The sequence below is a fragment of the Dendropsophus ebraccatus genome, chromosome 15 (genome assembly GCF_027789765.1).
Source record: "Dendropsophus ebraccatus isolate aDenEbr1 chromosome 15, aDenEbr1.pat, whole genome shotgun sequence".
In the NCBI taxonomy this organism is placed as follows: Eukaryota; Metazoa; Chordata; class Amphibia; order Anura; family Hylidae; genus Dendropsophus; species Dendropsophus ebraccatus.
The window spans coordinates 74,248,521-74,269,896 of NC_091468.1; the positions used below are offsets into that span (position 1 = coordinate 74,248,521).

Below are 21,376 nucleotides of genomic sequence, written 5' to 3' on the forward strand. Positions count from 1 at the left end.
TTATATCATACATCTTATATTATACATCTTATATCATACATCTTATATCATACATCTTATATCATACATCTTATATCATGCATCTTATATCATACATCTTATATCATACATCTTATATCATACATCTTATATTATACATCTTATATCATACATCTTATATCATACATCTTATATTATACATCTTATATCATACATCTTATATCATGCATCTTATATCACACCGCCTTCTCATCTGTACATTCACTTATCCTGTGGGTGTTGTTCTTTGTGTGTGTTCATCTGTACTATGTATTTTATGAATTTCTGAATAATAAAGTTGTTAATATGAATTGATACATAGTGTTCTCCGTTTTTGTAGGATTTGTAGTACATCCAGTTTTTGTAGATTTATCTACCACATCTGCTTGAAGCTTGTTTCACGCATCTACTACTATTTCAGTAAAGTAATATTTTCTCATGTTGTTTCTGATCTTTCCCCCAGTAACTTCTCACTTCAGTTCAGTTTTTTACTAAAAACATTTCCCTCCTGAACCTTATTTAGTCATTTAACATATATAAAGGTTTCCATCATGTCCTCCCTTTCCCTTCTTCCCCCTGTAACATATATAAAGGTTTCCATCATGTCCTTCCTTTCCCTTCTTCCTCCTGTAACATATATAAAGATTTCCATCATGTCCCCCTTTCCCTTCTTCCCCCTGTAACATTTATAAAGGTTTCCATCATGTCCTCCCTTTCCCTTCTTCCTCCTGTAACATATATAAAGGTTTCCATCATGTCCCCCCTTTCCCTTCTTCCCCCTGTAACATTTATAAAGGTTTCCATCATGTCCTCCCTTTCCCTTCTTCCTCCTGTAACATATATAAAGGTTTCCATCATGTCCCCCCTTTCCCTTCTTCCTCCTGTAACATATATAAAGGTTTCCATCATGTCCCCCCTTTCCCTTCTTCCCCCTGTAGCATATATAAAGGTTTCCATCATGTCCTCCTTTCCCTTCTTCCTCCTGTAACATATATAAAGGTTTCCATCATGTCCCCCCTCTTTCCCTTCTTCCTCCTGTAACATATATAAAGTTCTCCATCATGTCCTCCCTTTCCCTTCTTCCCCCTGTAACAAATATAAAGGTTTCCATCATGCCCTCCCTTTCCCTTCTTCCTCCTGTAACATATATAAAGGTTTCCATCATGTCCCCCTTTCCCTTCTTCCCCCTATAACATATATAAAGGTTTCCATCATGTCCTCCCTTTCCCTTCTTCCTCCTGTAACATATATAAAGGTTTCCATCATGTCCTCCCTTTCCCTTCTTCCTCCTGTTATATATATATAAAGGTTTCCATCATGTCCTCCCTTTCCCTTCTTCCTCCTGTAACATATATAAAGGTTTCCATCATGTCCCCCCTTTCCCTTCTTCCTCCTGTAACATATATAAAGTTCTCCATCATGTTCCCCCTTTCCCTTCTTCCTCCTGTAACATATATAAAGTTCTCCATCATGTCCCCCCTTTCCCTTCTTCCCTCCTGTAACATATATAAAGTTCTCCATCATGTCCCCCCTTTCCCTTCTTCCCTCCTGTAACATATATAAAGGTTTCCATCATGTTCCCTTTCCCTTCTTCCCCCTGTAACATATATAAAGGTTTCCATCATGTCCTCGTTTCCCTTCTTCCTCCTGTAACATATATAAAGGTTTCCATCATGTCCCCCCTTTCCCTTCTTCCCTCCTGTAACATATATAACGGTTTCCATCATGTCCTCCCTTTCCCTTCTTCCCTCCTGTAACATATATAAAGGTTTCCATCATGTCCCTTTCCCTTCTTCCTCCTGTAACATATATAAAGGTTTCCATCATGTCCTCCTTTCCCTTCTTCCTCCTATAACATATATAAAGGTTACCATCATGTCCCTCCCTTTCCCTTCTTCCTCCTGTAACGTATATAAAGGTTTCCATCATGTCCTCCTTTCCCTTCTTCCTCCTATAACATATATAAAGGTTTCCATCATGCCCCCCCTTTCCCTTCTTCCTCCTGCAACAAATATAAAGGTTTCCATCATGTCCTCCCTTTCCCTTCTTCCTCCTGTAACATATATAAAGGTTTCCATCATGTCCCCCCTTTCCCTTCTTCCTCCTGTAACATATATAAAGTTCTCCATCATGTCCTCCCTTTCCCTTCTTCCCCCTGTAACAAATATAAAGGTTTCCATCATGCCCTCCCTTTCCCTTCTTCCTCCTGTAACATATATAAAGGTTTCCATCATGTCCCCCTTTCCCTTCTTCCCCCTATAACATATATAAAGGTTTCCATTATATCCTCCCTTTCCCTTCTTCCTCCTGTAACATATATAAAGGTTTCCATCATGTCCTCCCTTTCCCTTCTTCCTCCTGTAACATATATAAAGTTCTCCATCATGTCCCCCCTTTCCCTTCTTCCTCCTGTAACATATATAAAGGTTTCCATCATCTCCTCCCTTTCCCTTCTTCCTCCTGTAACATATATAAAGGTTTCCATCATGTCCTCCCTTTCTCTTCTTCCTCCTGTAACATATATAAAGGTTTCCATCATGTTCCTCTCCCTGGGCTGGTATATATGCCGGCAGCTGCACAGTAGATCTATACTCTTCTGCCAGGAATCATATCCACACACTAGTCCTGACGGTCTCATATATATATATATACACCACCTGTTAGTAACTCCCTACGATTCCTTTTAGCAGTAAGAAGAGTGAAAATACATCAGAATCTACAGAATGCAATGTTCAAACCACAAGAACATCCTTATCCTCTCCTTCGGAATCCTCCTCCTGTACACGGCTTACATGGGACTGCAGACGCTGCAGGTAAAGTAGCAGCTAATGTCAAAAAGAGGAAAGAACTACTGAATATCATGTCCGTCTCTTCTCCGAAAGACACTGACTAGGTGTGCAGTATTTGAAGGGTTGTCCTGTCAGCTGATAGACCAGTCTCTTCTAGTCCTTTCCAGTCCCTGCTATAGCAATGATGCCCCCCCCAGCTATTAGTGTACAGGACTATAGCAATGATGTCCCCTGTCCCCTCCCCCACAGCCATTAGTGTACAGGACTATAGCAATGATGCCCCCCCCCCAGCTATTAGTGTACAGGACTATAGCAATGATGTCCCCTGTCCCCTCCCCCACAGCCATTAGTGTACAGGACTATAGCAATGATGTCCCCCCACAGCCATTAGTGTACAGGACTATAGCAATGATGTCCCCCCACAGCCATTAGTGTACAGGACTATAGCAATGATGCCCCCCACAGCCATTAGTGTACAGGACTATAGCAATGATGTCCCCCCCCAGCTATTAGTGTACAGGACTATAGCAATGATGTCCCCCCCAGCTATTAGTGTACAGGACTATAGCAATGATGCCCCCCACAGCCATTAGTGTACAGGACTATAGCAATGATGTCCCCCCACAGCCATTAGTGTACATGACTATAGCAATGATGTCCCCCCACAGCCATTAGTGTACAGGACTATAGCAATGATGTCCCCCCCAGCTATTAGTGTACAGGACTATAGCAATGATGTCCCCCCAGCTATTAGTGTACAGGACTATAGCAATGATGTCCCCCCACAGCCATTCGTGTACAGGACTATAGCAATGATGCCCCCCCCCACAGCCATTAGTGTACAGGACTATAGCAATGATGCCCCCCCACAGCCATTAGTGTACAGGACTATAGCAATGATGTCCCCCCCAGCTATTAGTGTACAGGACTATAGCAATGATGCCCCCCACAGCCATTAGTGTACAGGACTATAGCAATGATGTCCCCCCACAGCCATTCGTGTACAGGACTATAGCAATGATGTCCCCCCACAGCCATTAGTGTACAGGACTATAGCAATGATGTCCCCCCACAGCCATTAGTGTACAGGACTATAGCAATGATGTCCCCCCACAGCCATTAGTGTACAGGACTATAGCAATGATGTCCCCCTAACCATTAGTGTACAGGACTATAGCAATGATGTCCCCCTAACCATTAGTGTACAGGACTATAGCAATGATGTCCCCCTAACCATTAGTGTACAGGACTATAGCAATGATGTCCCCCCACAGCCATTAGTGTACAGGACTATAGCAATGACGCCCCCCCGCAGCCATTAGTGTACAGGACTATAGCAATGATGTCCCCCTAACCATTAGTGTACAGGACTATAGCAATGATGTCCCCCCACAGCCATTAGTGTACAGGACTATAGCAATGATGCCCCCCCGCAGCCATTAGTGTACAGGACTATAGCAATGATGCCCCCCCACAGCCATTAGTGTACAGGACTATAGCAATGATGTCCCCCTAACCATTAGTGTACAGGACTATAGCAATGATGTCCCCCCACAGCCATTAGTGTACAGGACTATAGCAATGACGCCCCCCCGCAGCCATTAGTGTACAGGACTATAGCAATGATGTCCCCCTAACCATTAGTGTACAGGACTATAGCAATGATGCCCCCCCGCAGCCATTAGTGTACAGGACTATAGCAATGATGCCCCCCCGCAGCCATTAGTGTACAGGACTATAGCAATGATGTCCCCCCACAGCCATTAGTGTACAGGACTATAGCAATGATGTCCCCCTAACCATTAGTGTACAGGATTATAGCAACAACGTACCCCCCCATTAGTGTACAGGACTATAGCAATGATGTTCCCTCCCCAAACAGCCATTAGTGTACAGGATTATAGCAATGACTTTACTTTTTTCAATCGGAAGGGGGTCATGTGACACCTCAAACACAGAGAATTGCACAAGAAAAGCAATGGTGACAATGGTGAGCTCATTCTTAGCGTAGCTTTATTCATTATGGAGTTACTGTCCCCAAGATGGTCGGTGACCTGCCGCGGTGTGATGGGTCCCTTGGGCTCTTCTCTCGGTAGTCCTGAGTGGCAACTCACCCACCTAGAGTATCGGTACCGCCACCCACAGTCCAGGGAAGAATAACCCAAGGTGTGCGGCTTGTGTCAATGGGTGCCGGTGCGTATAGAATTGGACAGGGTCCAAGTGATATGAAAAATGGAAATACTTTACTGTCAAGTTCTTCAACAATACAATACACTTTCACAGAATAGATACATCTTTGACACAGATGTGCTGTCCTACCATGGGTGTTACTATTATAAACACCCTTCGTAAAAGCCTGTACTTACTGTACTTGTGTGGTGATGAAGGTAGTACTAAAGTTTCGCCACTAGATGTCGCCGTATTAGATATGAGTGTTCAGATGCTGCATAGCTGAAGTGTGTAAAGGGTTATTGTGTATTTGTATGTCACATGGATCTGCGAACCAATAGGAATCTGTTCTCTCCTATGACCTCTTTCCTAACTTCTTCTGTTTGCACTCTTCACCCACTCACAGCGCACTTTAGATGCCCTGAGAGATAGGAAGTCACATGGGTGAAGGAAGTGCATGAGCTTTTCGTGCTGGAAATTGTAGAGGAAGGACGCAAGCTAGGCAGCTCTCTACAGTGGTCCTCTCTGGACCCTGGCCCTCTGCCAGGTCCCCTGCTCAAGTTCAGTCTTAGCTAGAGCCCCGCATGGGTAGGAAGCAAGACAGGACACTTAACAGTTTTCTTCTCAGTAACGTTACACAAGACTAAGCACTGTTAAACCCCTTCTAAGAGAGGACAAGTCAGAGAAAACCTCAACCCACGCCGTGGACTAGAAGTAAGTGTAGGACAGTATCCACAAAAGCTAGGAACTGATCCAGATAGAACAAAGTTGCAGTAAGCCTAGGAACTCTTATCTCACAGTGTGGGTGTCAGCAGGAAACCCTGAGCATTGCGCTCATCCCAGGTAACAAGGTCTGGGGCCTGTGGCAGCCTCTAGGACGGTTCAGCCAAATCTAGTGGGCATAAGGTGGTGTGAAGAGTAGAGAAAGGTCAATACACGGGCACAGGTTTTCTCCTCATTCTTCTAAAGTATTTGTCAGGAATGTGCAGTAGCCTGGTGTGAACTGGGCCTGGTGTTTGCTTTTGTGTGCCACACCCGATTGCTTCTCAGCTTCCGGCAATGCAGGAGTTAAGCTGAGAAGCCTCTGGACTTGATTATGCAGCTGCGTATTCTTTGTGATTGCTGGGTTTCTCAGCCTGTCTGCAGCCTGGAAGATCAGAGCGCCGGTCCAATGGGGATCCGGACCAGGCTCTTGGTCAGCATAAAACAAAGCTGAGGCAGTGTCCCACCACTGGCTATTAAGGTTAATACCCTGGTCCCAGCTCCTCGTGTCTGTTTCTGCGATCCCCGTCCTAACTCCCTCTGCTTGCTCGACTGTGTTACCTGACCCCTGGCTTTGACTTTTGACTATCAGGCTGTTACTTGTTTTTGTACTGCGCTGCCTGTTTGGTTCTGACCCAGCCTGTTCCACGATCCCATATTGTGTTTGTTTGTCTGTCTTGTTCTGTGTGCACATATCCAGCGCAGGGAACATCATTGTGGTTGACCACGGCCGCCTAGGGTAGGGACATTTGGGTTCACCGTCAGGGCTCACAGTCCCTACCTGTCTGGTCCCTACCTGCCCCGTCCTGACAGTATTGTTCTACCTCATCCTCCAACATCCCGGCAGAGCACACTACTACTTGGTGTGGGACTCTCGTGACATCCTCCTCTCTGCTACTCTGCTTCTTGTATCAACACTACATTCCTATCGCAGATTTAGTTGCTGTATTGTCAAGTATTTGTCTACAAAGTGTTTTATCAAGTGTTTTATCAAGAGAAACGTCATAACCTTGTAACCTGCTGCTTTATTTATGATAAAGAGACTCTGTGATCCTTTAACTTACACCGACACAGTATACGCCATAACCTTTCTGTGGGGGGCGGTTCCGATAGTCCGGGAGGGTCACTACACCACTCTAGCCAACCGTGATCATATTAACCCAAGGGATCCCTTAGCATCCCAGCAGGACACTGTCCACAGGGGAAAAGGATACAACCGGCCTCCTAAAATAAAAGCAGGCGTGCCATCACACCTGTGTGCCCAACCGGCACTGGTGGCACGAATTAGCACCTCAAGGTCCGGAGTGGCGTGACCGGCCGATCCTCTGATGTAACATCACCCCGGGGGGTACACCACACAGACTCTTAGTGCTTAAACTTGTTGTGCTTGAGAAGTAGAATAGAAGAGAGGTAATTGTAGCGGTGCTTGGAGAGTGGAGTAGAGGAGAAGAATTTGTCGAAGAAGCCCTAACCCAGTGTAGCAGTGTACTCTGCTGGAACCTGAAGATATACTTTATAGTGAAAAGCTTACATGTAGTTGTGTTTAGACTGTATTTGACCACCTTGTGCCCTACAGTGTTGAGCTACCCGTCCTGTTGTCACGGCCGCGGCGGCGTCCCGTGCTCCGGGCCGCCGCCGCGACCTCCCTCCATCTCCTGCAGCTGCCGGGGTCCCTGTGCAAGGACCCGGCGCTGCTACACGTTCGGCCCCGGGGGGCGCCTCACCTCTCCACGCTCCTGTCTCTCGCTGTGCCGGCCGGCGCGCGCGTCCCCGCCTCCTAGGGCGCGCGCGCGCCGGCTGTCTCAGATTTAAAGGGGCAGTGCGCTCCTAATTGGTAGTTGCACCCAATCACTCCCCTATAAATCCCAGCATGCCCTGTCCCCTGTGTTGGAGCCTCTACATGCTTCCCATAGCGTTTGGCCCAGCTCCCTGTTGTTCCTGATACCTGTCCGCTACCTGGTCCCTAGTCCTTGTTCCTGTTTCCTGCCCGCTACCCAGTCCCTACTCCCAGTCCCTGGTTCCTGCCTCCCGTCTCACTGCTGTTCCTGTGTTCAGCCTGTCACCTGCGGTACGCCTACACGCCTCTGTCAGTACCCACTCCTGCCACGCCTCGCCTGCCGTCACCAGCAACCAAGCCAGGGGTAGCGACCTGGGGGTCGCCTGCCGCAGCAAGTCCATCCCGCCTTGCGGCGGGCTCTGGTGAAAACCAGCGGCCCCTTAGACTCCGCTCCCTGGTGAGGTTTGTGCCATCGCTGGTGCCGGTCCAGTGGATCCACTCCTCCAGGCGTTACAGTAGGCTCCAACCATGGATCCCGGCGAGGTGCCTGATATCCGCGAGGTAGCCCGAATGGTCGCCCTACAGGCTCAACAGATCCAGCAACAGTCACAGCTGATCCAACAACTGACTGCAGCCGTACAGCAGCATACCACAGCTCAGCAGTCATCACCCCCGGCAACCTCTTCAAAACTCCGACTGGCTCTCCCAAGTATATATGGAGGTGACCCCAAGTTGTGCAGAGGATTCCTGACCCAGTGCACTATGTATATCGAACTTTTAAGCAGTCAGTTTGCCACTGAGCGCTCTAAAGTGGCTTTCATTATCAGCCTATTGGAGGGTCGCGCTCTGGCCTGGGCCACACCACTATGGGACCGTAATGATCCGGTTGCTGCCAATTTCCGAATCTTCTTGGACGAGTTCCGCTCTGTCTTTGAGGAACCTGCCCGTGCGTCTTCGGCTGAGACTGCTCTTCTCAATCTATCCCAAGGTACTTCCTCCGTTGGTGATTACGCCATCCAGTTCCGCACCCTGGCTGCGGAACTAGACTGGAATGAGGCCGCTCTGATTGCCACCTTTAAAAAGGGCCTGTCCAGTCAAGTGAAGGATGTGCTCGCTGCCCGGGACCTGCCTGCCTCCCTGAACGAACTTATCCTACTGGCTACCCGAGTCTTCACCAGGTTCTCCGAGAGAGAGGCGGAGGTTTGGCAAGGACGGCGTCTGAGTCTGCCCCGTCGCCATCCCCGGCTGGCACCGGTGTTCCAGAATCCCGTGGCTCCTATGTCCCAGTCGCCTCCAGAGGTTCCTATGCAGGTGGAACGTGCTCGCCTGACGACTGATGAGAGGAACCGTCGACTGGACCAAAATCTCTGCCTCTATTGCGGTGGCGCGGATCACTATCGGCAGAGATGTCCCCAACGCCCTCAGCATCCGGGAAACGCTTGCACCTAGGTCCGGTGGGAGAGGCCTCCCTAGGTGTGAATGCCACCTCTCCAAGGTTGACTCTGCCCGTCTCCATCCAAACACCCTCAGGGCAAGTTTTCCAGACTACTGCCCTCATCGACTCTGGCTCTGCTGGCAGTTTCATCTCTGCTTCGGTGGTCCAAAGATGGCGGCTACCCGTTATCCAGCTTGCCCAACCCCGGTCTATCTCTTCGGTTACGGGGGAGATTCTTACCGAAGCTGTGTACAGCCAGACGGCACCCCTAGTCCTCCAGGTGGGCGCCTTACATCAGGAGAAGATCTCCTTCTATGTCTTGCGCCATTCCTCTTCCAACCTCCTGCTGGGTCTTCCTTGGCTGCAATTCCATACCCCTAAGCTGGACTGGAGAACTGGGGAGGTTCTCAGCTGGGGTCAGGACTGTCATAACCGGTGTCTGAGATCTCCTCAACCCAAGTGCTCTACGAGGTCACCTGCTTATGTCAAGCCTCTACCCGGGCTACCGGAGGACTACCAAGACTTTGTCGATGTTTTCTCGGCCAAGGAGGCGGACTCTCTACCACCTCATCGAGCCTATGATTGCCCCATAGACCTTCTTCCAGGAGCTTCTCCTCCACGTGGTCGAGTATACCCTCTCTCTGTGCCCGAGACTGAAGCCATGTCCTCCTACATCCAGGAGAACTTACAAAAGGGCTTCATCCGTAAATCCACGTCTCCAGCTGGCGCCGGATTTTTCTTTGTTCAGAAGAAGGACGGTTCCCTCCGCCCATGCATAGACTATCGGGGCTTAAATAAGGTGACTGTTAAGAACCGCTATCCTCTTCCGCTTATTCCGGAACTATTCGACCGTCTTCGTGGAGCAAAGATCTTCTCCAAGCTGGATCTCAGGGGAGCGTATAACTTGGTCCGAATTCGTAAAGGAGACGAATGGAAGACCGCTTTCAACACCAGAGATGGGCACTACGAATATCTGGTCATGCCATTCGGCCTATGCAATGCCCCAGCGGTCTTCCAGGAATTCGTGAACGATATCTTCCGAGACCTCCTCTATGTCTGCGTCATTGTCTATTTGGACGACATTTTGGTCTTCTCCCCGGACCAGCAGACTCATGTGGCACAAGTGCGTCAGGTCCTACGAAGACTACGGGCCAATCATCTATACGCCAAGCTTGAGAAGTGTGTTTTCCATCAGCGCAGTCTTCCATTTCTTGGCTATATCGTCTCCGATCAGGGCCTACAAATGGATCCAGCCAAGCTCGCAGCTGTCCTTCAATGGCCACGCCCTGTGGGACTTAGAGCTATCCAACGTTTCCTGGGCTTCGCCAACTATTACCGGCAATTCATCCCTCACTTCTCTACCCTGGTCGCACCCATTGTGGCTCTCACTAAAAAGAAGGCGGACCCCAGACGTTGGCCTCCAGAGGCCGAACAAGCCTTCAATAGCCTCAAGTCTGCCTTTGCCTCTGCTCCTGCTCTAGTCCGCCCGGATGTCTCCAGGCCGTTTTCTCTCGAGGTCGATGCTTCTTCTGTGGGCGCAGGAGCCGTTCTCTCGCAAAGGGACACATCAGGCAAGACCAGAACCTGCGGGTTCTTTTCTAAGACTTTCTCCCCTGCCGAGAGGAACTATACCATTGGGGACCGCGAACTCCTGGCCATTAAGTTGGCACTGGAGGAGTGGCGTCATCTACTAGAGGGGGCTAAACACCCTGTTAACATCTACACGGACCACAAGAACCTCCTCTATCTCCAATCGGCTCAACGCCTCAATCCCAGGCAGGCTCGGTGGTCCCTCTTCTTTTCTCGGTTCAACTATACCATCCACTTCCGTCCAGCCGAGAGGAATCTAAAGGCCGATGCATTATCCCGAGCATCCGATGTCATGGGGCAAGAGGAATCTCCTCGTCACATAATACCTCCCGACCGCCTAGTACCAGTTGCCACTTCTGCTCTGCAGAGACTGCCTCCCGGGAAGACTTATGTGCGCCCCGCACTCCGTAAACGCATCTTGAGGTGGGGGCATTCCTCCTTGGTAGCCGGGCATCCAGGAACCCAAAAGACCGATCTCCCGTCACTACTGGTGGCCCAATCTCCTCCAGGATGTCAAGGATTTTGTGGCTTCCTGTGCAGTTTGCGCCAGGAATAAGTCTCCCCGTCAAAGACCTGCCGGCCTACTATTGCCCTTGCCAGTCCCGGACCATCCCTGGCACCACATTGGGATGGATTTTATCACAGACCTACCTCCATCTGCGGGCAATACAGTCATTTGGGTGGTGACGGACCGCTTCTCCAAAATGGCTCACTTCGTGGCCCTTCCTGGTCTGCCCTCTGCTCCTCGTCTGGCTCAGTTGTTCTTCCGACACATCTTCCGCCTGCATGGACTTCCTCTTCACATTGTGTCCGACCGAGGCTCTCAATTTGTCTCTAAGTTTTGGCGTGCCCTCTGCTCGCAACTCCAAGTGAAGCTGGACTTCTTATCGGCCTATCATCCTCAGACTAACGGGCAAGTGGAGAGAGTCAATCAGATTCTGGGTAACTATCTACGCCATTTTGTTTCCAGCCGCCAAGACAACTGGTCCGATCTACTCCCATGGGCAGAATTCTCATATAACCATCTGGACTCGACTTCCACAGGCAAGTCCCCTTTCTATGTGGTCTACGGGCATCATCCTCGTCCTCCTCTGCCTCTCTGTCCATCCTCCGAAGTCCCAGCCGTGGAGGAGTTGTTATCTGACCTGCAATCGATCTGGGAACAAACTCGACAGTCATTACTCAAAGCCTCTAAACGCATGAAGGATCAGGCTGATAAGAAGAGGAGACCTGCCACAAATTTTCTCCCAGGTGACAAAGTCTGGCTCTCGGCCAAATATGTCCGACTCAAGATTCCCAGCTACAAGTTGGGCCCTCGATTCCTCGGTCCTTTCTCGGTGCTAAAACGCATCAACCCTGTCACCTACAAGCTCCGCCTACCCCCCACTATGCGGATTCCGAACTCCTTCCATGTTTCCCTCTTAAAACCAGTGGTCCTGAACCGGTTCTCAGATAAGTCTTCGTTCTCTGCTCCTCAAGCCGTCTCTGACGACGTCTACGCTGTTAAAGACATTCTGGCCATGAAGACTGTCAGAGGGAGAAGGTTCTTCCTGGTGGACTGGAAAGGATTTGGTCCTGAGGAGAGGTCCTGGGAACCCGAGGCTAACATCCTGGACCAAGATCTCATCAAGAGGTTCCTGCAGGCTAGAAAGAGGGGGAGGCCAAAGGGGGGGGGGGTACTGTCACGGCCGCGGCGGCGTCCCGTGCTCCGGGCCGCCGCCGCGACCTCCCTCCATCTCCTGCAGCTGCCGGGGTCCCTGTGCAAGGACCCGGCGCTGCTACACGTTCGGCCCCGGGGGGCGCCTCACCTCTCCACGCTCCTGTCTCTCGCTGTGCCGGCCGGCGCGCGCGTCCCCGCCTCCTAGGGCGCGCGCGCGCCGGCTGTCTCAGATTTAAAGGGGCAGTGCGCTCCTAATTGGTAGTTGCACCCAATCACTCCCCTATAAATCCCAGCATGCCCTGTCCCCTGTGTTGGAGCCTCTACATGCTTCCCATAGCGTTTGGCCCAGCTCCCTGTTGTTCCTGATACCTGTCCGCTACCTGGTCCCTAGTCCTTGTTCCTGTTTCCTGCCCGCTACCCAGTCCCTACTCCCAGTCCCTGGTTCCTGCCTCCCGTCTCACTGCTGTTCCTGTGTTCAGCCTGTCACCTGCGGTACGCCTACACGCCTCTGTCAGTACCCACTCCTGCCACGCCTCGCCTGCCGTCACCAGCAACCAAGCCAGGGGTAGCGACCTGGGGGTCGCCTGCCGCAGCAAGTCCATCCCGCCTTGCGGCGGGCTCTGGTGAAAACCAGCGGCCCCTTAGACTCCGCTCCCTGGTGAGGTTTGTGCCATCGCTGGTGCCGGTCCAGTGGATCCACTACTCCAGGCGTTACACCTGTCAGGGCACTACAAGCCCCAGTCGGGGTTATCTGGGTGTAGCTAAGTGTCCTGGGGTGTCCCAGTTACCTGCACAACGAGATAGGACACGCAGACCTTTTTTACAGTAGCTTTGTCCTATCCAAGCCAGTTTCCCTTGTACTCAGGATACTGCCCTGCGCTTTTTAGACGTGTTCTCAGTGTGGGTTTGGGTGTTCCTGGACTCATCTCCCTTTAAAGTGCTTAGCACTGAATATTAGATGTAGTCAGTGGCGGATTAAATGTACCCTGGGCCCCGGGCTGTGCACCTGGTCAATCCGCCCACATTGTAATCCGCTACTGGCCCCCTCATAGATGGTCCCATTCTTCCCTCTCCCCCTTATAGATGTCCCCCTCTTCCCTCTAGCCCCCTTATAGATGGTCCCCCTCTTCCCCCCTCATAGATGGTCCCCCTCTTTCCTCTACCCCCCTTATAGATGGTCCCCCTCTTCCCCCCCTTATAGATGGGCCCCCTCTCTCCCCCTTTTAGATGGTCCCCCTCTTCCCTCTACCCCCCCTTATAGATGGTCCCCCTCTTACCCCTTATAGATGGCTCCCTCTTATAGATGGTCCCCCTCCACCCCTTATAGATGGCCCCCTCTTATAGATGGTCCCCCTCTTTCCTCTACCCCCCTTATAGATGGTCCCCCTCTTCTCCCCTTATAGATGGCCCCCTCTTATAGATGGTCCCCCCCCCTTTTAGAAGGTCCCCCTCTTCCCTCTCCCCCCTTATAGATGGTCCTCCTCTTCCCCCCTCATAGATGCCCCCCCCTCTTCCCTCTCCCCCCTTATAGATGGTCCTCCTCTTTCCCTCTCCCCCCCTTATAGATGGTCCCATGCCCAAACCGCCCACATTATAATCCGCCACTGGATGTAGTAGTAATACTAGAACTGTCGGTCTCTTGCTGAGTCTATACATACAATGTGTCTAGACTAGACTGCACATGCTTGTCCCTGACAGGGGTCCTGGCATAAGCCAGGCCCTGGCATAACTACTGCAGGAACAGATGTTTGTCTTCCTCCCTCTCTAAGAATCTGATGCACTTCCTCCACCATGTATCTCCTCCTCCTCCTCCTCCGCCTAAAGTGAGCTTCCGTGTGAGTGGGGGGGATGATTGTGTGCATAAGAAAGAAGAGAAAAGATTGGTAAGAAGTAGAGAGCATCTCCTATTGGTCAAGAATAATACATGATTAATATAAATTTGGGACATTACAAATCTTGCTGTAAGAACTGAGGAAATGTGGCAGCTCCAGTGCACAGAGAGGGAGACACATCATCACGGAGCAGTGATGAAGAACGGCCCCACTATCTTCCTACCACAACATCAGTGGAGGGATCCGTCCAGTGTTGGTTCCTGCCGGACCAGTAGCGGTGGCCTCATCTCTTCTGTGGCTCCTGTTCCAGTTATTGTGTTGCCCACTCTCCACATTCACCGTGCTGGTGGTCCGGATCCTCCTGGGTGAGATGATGTAGCAGCTGGATCATGTAAGGTGCTATCTGTGTGGGCGCTTGGTACATGCTGCCAGGACGGCCACTGAGGATGGGTCACTGGTGACGGTTTTCATATGTCAAGATTTGGGCTTATCCAACGCTGAACCAGGAGCCGGACGTTTGGCGAGCAGTTCGCTGCGGCATGGGAGATTGGGGGGGGGGGGGGTTGGTAGGGCTTCTTGCATCAAAGTCTCCTGTAATAACCCGGGTACTGCATTCACCAGACACAATGTCTGCCCGCTCCTGGTTGGTTACCCTCTGCGACATATCATTGGCTGTACCAATAACCGCGTCCATAACTCCATAATGAATAAAGCTACGCTAAGAATGAGTGCACCATTGTCACCAGGGGCGGGCTGGGGGGCTGGCAGATGCCCCCGGGCCGGTCCCCTCCAGTACTCTCAAGGGCCACAGCATCTGGATGTCATTAGGGCCACTCTGTCACTTCTGCAAATTATCCACAATCATTAGTAAAGGCGATGAAGACGTGCGCAGGGGGCGGGGTTTACCTACTGGCTGTACGGATAGATGGAATGATGGGAACTTTCTCCAGCCGTCTGGTCCACCAATGAGGTTAGCCGCTCTGTACACAGACACCGCAGCCAGAGCAGAGACGAAGCCCCTCCCCCGGCCGACCCTGACAGAGCAGAGACGAAGCCCCCTCCCCCGGCCGACCCGTCCTGACAGAGCAGAGACAAAGCCCCCTCCCCCGGCCGACCCGTCCTGACAGAGCAGAGACAAAGCCCCCTCCCCCGGCCGACCCGTCCTGACAGAGCAGAGACAAAGCCCCCTCCCCCGGCCGACCCTGACAGAGCAGAGACGAAGCCCCCTCCCCCGGCCGACCCTGACAGAGCAGAGACGAAGCCCCCTCCCCCGGCCGACCCTGACAGAGCAGAGACGAAGCCCCCTCCCCCGGCCGACCCGTCCTGACAGAGCAGAGACGAAGCCCCTCCCCCGGCCGACCCTGACAGAGCAGAGACAAAGCCCCCTCCCCCGGCCGACCCGTCCTGACAGAGCAGAGACGAAGCCCCCTCCCCCGGCCGGCCCGTCCTGTCAGAGCAGAGACGAAGCCCCCTCCCCCGGCCGACCCGTCCTGACAGAGCAGAGACGAAGCCCCCTCCCCCGGCCGACCCTGACAGAGCAGAGACGAAGCCCCCTCCCCCGGCCGACCCTGACAGAGCAGAGACGAAGCCCCCTCCCCCGGCCGACCCGTCCTGACAGAGCAGAGACGAAGCCCCCTCCCCCGGCCGACCCTGACAGAGCAGAGACGAAGCCCCCTCCCCGGCCGACCCTGTCAGAGCAGAGACGAAGCCCCCTCCCCCGGCCGACCCTGTCAGAGCAGAGACGAAGCCCCCTCCCCCGGCCGACCCTGTCAGAGCAGAGACGAAGCCCCCTCCCCCGGCCGACCCTGACAGAGCAGAGACGAAGCCCCCTCCCCCGGCCGACCCTGACAGAGCAGAGATGTGTGTATACAATGTATTACAGTATCTGTACAGTGTATATATATATATATATATATATATATAGATGTGTATACAATGTATTACAGTATCTGTACAGTATATATATATATATAGATGTGTATACAATGTATTACCGTATCTGTACAGTATATATATATATATAGATGTGTATACAATGTATTACCGTATCTGTACAGTATATATATATATATATAGATGTGTATACAATGTATTACCGTATCTGTACAGTATATATATATATAGATGTGTATACAATGTATTACCGTATCTGTACAGTATATATATATAGATGTGTATACAATGTATTACCGTATCTGTACAGTATATATATATAGATGTGTATACAATGTATTACCGTATCTGTACAGTATATATATATATATATAGATGTGTATACAATGTATTACCGTATCTGTGCAGTTATATATATATATAGATGTGTATACAATGTATTACCGTATCTGTGCAGTTATATATATATATAGATGTGTATACAATGTATTACCGTATCTGTACAGTATATATATATATATATAGATGTGTATACAATGTATTACCGTATCTGTGCAGTTATATATATATATAGATGTGTATACAATGTATTACCGTATCTGTGCAGTTATATATATATATAGATGTGTATACAATGTATTACCGTATCTGTACAGTTATATATATATATAGATGTGTATACAATGTATTACCGTATCTGTACAGTATATATATATAGATGTGTATACAATGTATTACCGTATCTGTACAGTATATATATATATATATATATATATATAGATGTGTATACAATGTATTACCGTATCTGTACAGTATATATATATTTATATAGATGTGTATACAATGTATTACCGTATCTGTACAGTATATATATATATAGATGTGTATATAATGTATTACCATATCTGTACAGTATATATATATATATAGATGTGTATACAATGTATTACCGTATCTGTACAGTATATATATATATAGATGTGTATACAATGTATTACCGTATCTGTACAGTATATATATATATAGATGTGTATACAATGTATTACCGTATCTGTACAGTATATATATATATATATAGATAGATGTGTATACAATGTATTACCGTATCTGTACAGTATATATATATATATATAGATAGATGTGTATACAATGTATTACCGTATCTGTACAGTATATATATATATAGATGTGTATACAATGTATTACAGTATCTGTACAGTATATATATATATAGATGTGTATACAATGTATTACCGTATCTGTACAGTATATATATATATAGATGTGTATACAATGTATTACCGTATCTGTACAGTATATATATATATATATATAGATAGATGTGTATACAATGTATTACCGTATCTGTACAGTATATATATATATAGATGTGTATACAATGTATTACCGTATCTGTACAGTATATATATATATATATATAGATGTGTATACAATGTATTACCGTATCTGTACAGTATATATATATATATATATAGATGTGTATACAATGTATTACCGTAGCTGTACAGTATATATATATATAGATGTGTATACAATGTATTACCGTATCTGTACAGTATATATATATAGATGTGTATATAATGTATTACCGTATCTGTACAGTATATATATATATATAGATGTGTATACAATGTATTACCGTATCTGTACAGTATATATATATATAGATGTGTATACAATGTATTACCGTATCTGTACAGTATATATATATAGATGTGTATACAATGTATTACCGTATCTGTACAGTATATATATATAGATGTGTATACAATGTATTACCGTATCTGTACAGTATATATATATATATATATATATATATATATGTGTATACAATGTATTACCGTATCTGTACAGTATATATATATTTATATAGATGTGTATACAATGTATTACCGTATCTGTACAGTATATATATATATAGATGTGTATACAATGTATTACCGTATCTGTACAGTATATATATATAGATGTGTATACAATGTATTACCGTATCTGTACAGTTATATATATATATAGATGTGTATACAATGTATTACCGTATCTGTACAGTATATATATATATAGATGTGTATACAATGTATTACCGTATCTGTGCAGTATATATATATATAGATGTGTATACAATGTATTACCGTATCTGTACAGTATATATATATATAGATGTGTATACAATGTATTACCGTATCTGTACAGTTATATATATATATAGATGTGTATACAATGTATTACCGTATCTGTACAGTATATATATATATATATATAGATGTGTATACAATGTATTACCATATCTGTACAGTATATATATATATAGATGTGTATACAATGTATTACCGTATCTGTACAGTATATATATATATAGATGTGTATATAATGTATTACCGTATCTGTACAGTATATATATATATAGATGTGTATACAATGTATTACCGTATCTGTACAGTATATATATATATATATATATATAGATGTGTATACAATGTATTACCGTATCTGTACAGTATATATATATATTATATATTATATAATATATAGATGTGTATACAATGTATTACCGTATCTGTACAGTTATATATATATATAGATGTGTATACAATGTATTACCGTATCTGTACAGTATATATATATATATATATATAGATGTGTATACAATGTATTACCATATCTGTACAGTATATATATATATAGATGTGTATACAATGTATTACCGTATCTGTACAGTATATATATATATAGATGTGTATACAATGTATTACTGTATCTGTACAGTATATATATATAGATGTGTATACAATGTATTACCGTATCTGTACAGTTATATATATAGATGTGTATACAATGTATTACCGTATCTGTACAGTATATATATATATAGATGTGTATACAATGTATTACCGTATCTGTACAGTATATATATATATAGATGTGTATACAATGTATTACCGTATCTGTACAGTATATATATATATAGATGTGTATACAATGTATTACCGTATCTGTGCAGTTATATATATATATAGATGTGTATACAATGTATTACCGTATCTGTACAGTATATATATATAGATGTGTATACAATGTATTACCGTATCTGTACAGTATATATATATAGATGTGTATACAATGTATTACCGTATCTGTACAGTATATATATATATAGATATATATGTGTGTATACAATGTATTACCGTATCTGTACAGTATATATATATATAGATGTGTATACAATGTATTACCGTATCTGTACAGTATATATATATATATATATATATATAGGTGTGTATACAATGTATTACCGTATCTGTACAGTATATATATATAGGTGTGTATACAATGTATTACCGTATCTGTACAGTATATATATATATATATAGATGTGTATACAATGTATTACTGTATCTGTACAGTATATATATATAGATGTGTATACAATGTATTACCGTATCTGTACAGTATATATATATAGATGTGTATACAATGTATTACCGTATCTGTACAGTATATATATATATATAGATGTGTATACAATGTATTACCGTATCTGTACAGTATATATATATATAGATGTGTATACAATGTATTACCGTATCTGTACAGTTATATATATATAGATGTGTGTATACAATGTATTACCGTATCTGTACAGTATATATATATATAGATGTGTATATAATGTATTACCGTATCTGTACAGTATATATATATAGATGTGTGTATACAATGTATTACCGTATCTGTACAGTTATATATATATATAGATGTGTATACAATGTATTACTGTATCTGTACAGTATATATATATATATAGATGTGTATACAATGTATTACCGTATCTGTACAGTATATATATATAGATGTGTATACAATGTATTACCGTATCTGTACAGTATATATATATAGATGTGTATACAATGTATTACCGTATCTGTACAGTATATATATATAGATGTGTATACAATGTATTACCGTATCTGTACAGTATATATATATATATAGATGTGTATACAATGTATTACCGTATCTGTACAGTATATATATATAGATGTGTATACAATGTATTACCGTATCTGTACAGTTATATATATATAGATGTGTGTATACAATGTATTACCGTATCTGTACAGTATATATATATATAGATGTGTATATAATGTATTACCGTATCTGTACAGTATATATATATAGATGTGTATACAATGTATTACCGTATCTGTACAGTATATATATATATATATATAGATGTGTATACAATGTATTACCGTATCTGTACAGTATATATATATATAGATGTGTGTACAATGTATTACCGTATCTGTACAGTATATATATATAGATGTGTATACAATGTATTACCGTATCTGTACAGTATATATATATAGATGTGTATACAATGTATTACCGTATCTGTACAGTATATATATATAGATGTGTATACAATGTATTACCGTATCTGTACAGTATATATATATAGATGTGTATACAATGTATTACCGTATCTGTACAGTATATATATATATATATATATATAGATGTGTATACAATGTATTACCGTATCTGTACAGTTATATATATATATGTGTATACAATGTATTACCGTATCTGTACAGTATATATATATATAGATGTGTATACAATGTATTACCGTATCTGTACAGTATATATATATAGATGTGTATACAATGTATTACTGTATCTGTACAGTATATATATATATAGATGTGTATACAATGTATTACCGTATCTGTACAGTATATATATAGGTGTGTATACAATGTATTACCGTATCTGTACAGTATATATATATAGATGTGTATACAATGTATTACCGTATCTGTACAGTATATATATATATATAGATGTGTATACAATGTATTACCGTATCTGTACAGTATATATATATAGATGTGTATACAATGTATTACTGTATCTGTACAGTATATATATATATAGATGTGTATACAATGTATTACCGTATCTGTACAGTTATATATATAGATGTGTATACAATGTATTACCGTATCTGTACAGTTATATATATATATATATATATAGATGTGTATACAATGTATTACCGTATCTGTACAGTATATATATATATAGATGTGTATATAATGTATTACCGTATCTGTACAGTATATATATATATATATATATATATATATATAGATGTGTATACAATGTATTACCGTATCTGTACAGTATATATATATAGATGTGTATACAATGTATTACCGTATCTGTACAGTATATATATATATAGATGTGTATACAATGTATTACCGTATCTGTACAGTTATATATATATATATATATATATAGATGTGTATACAATGTATTACCGTATCTGTACAGTATATATATATATAGATGTGTATATAATGTATTACCGTATCTGTACAGTATATATATATATATATATATATAGATGTGTAT

At 44.7% G+C, this 21,376-nt stretch overlaps 1 protein-coding gene across 1 annotated transcript in view; it reads left to right on the plus strand.

Annotated features, from left to right (window-relative positions):
• The first annotated feature begins 2,741 nt into the window (after positions 1-2,741).
• LOC138774153 (protein unc-93 homolog A-like) overlaps positions 2,742-21,376 on the plus strand; it is a 78,586-nt gene continuing 59,951 nt past the window's right edge. The window contains exon 1 of the mRNA XM_069954773.1: positions 2,742-2,831. Coding sequence (XP_069810874.1) covers positions 2,742-2,831 — 90 coding nt within the window. The remainder of the gene's footprint in view (positions 2,832-21,376) is intronic.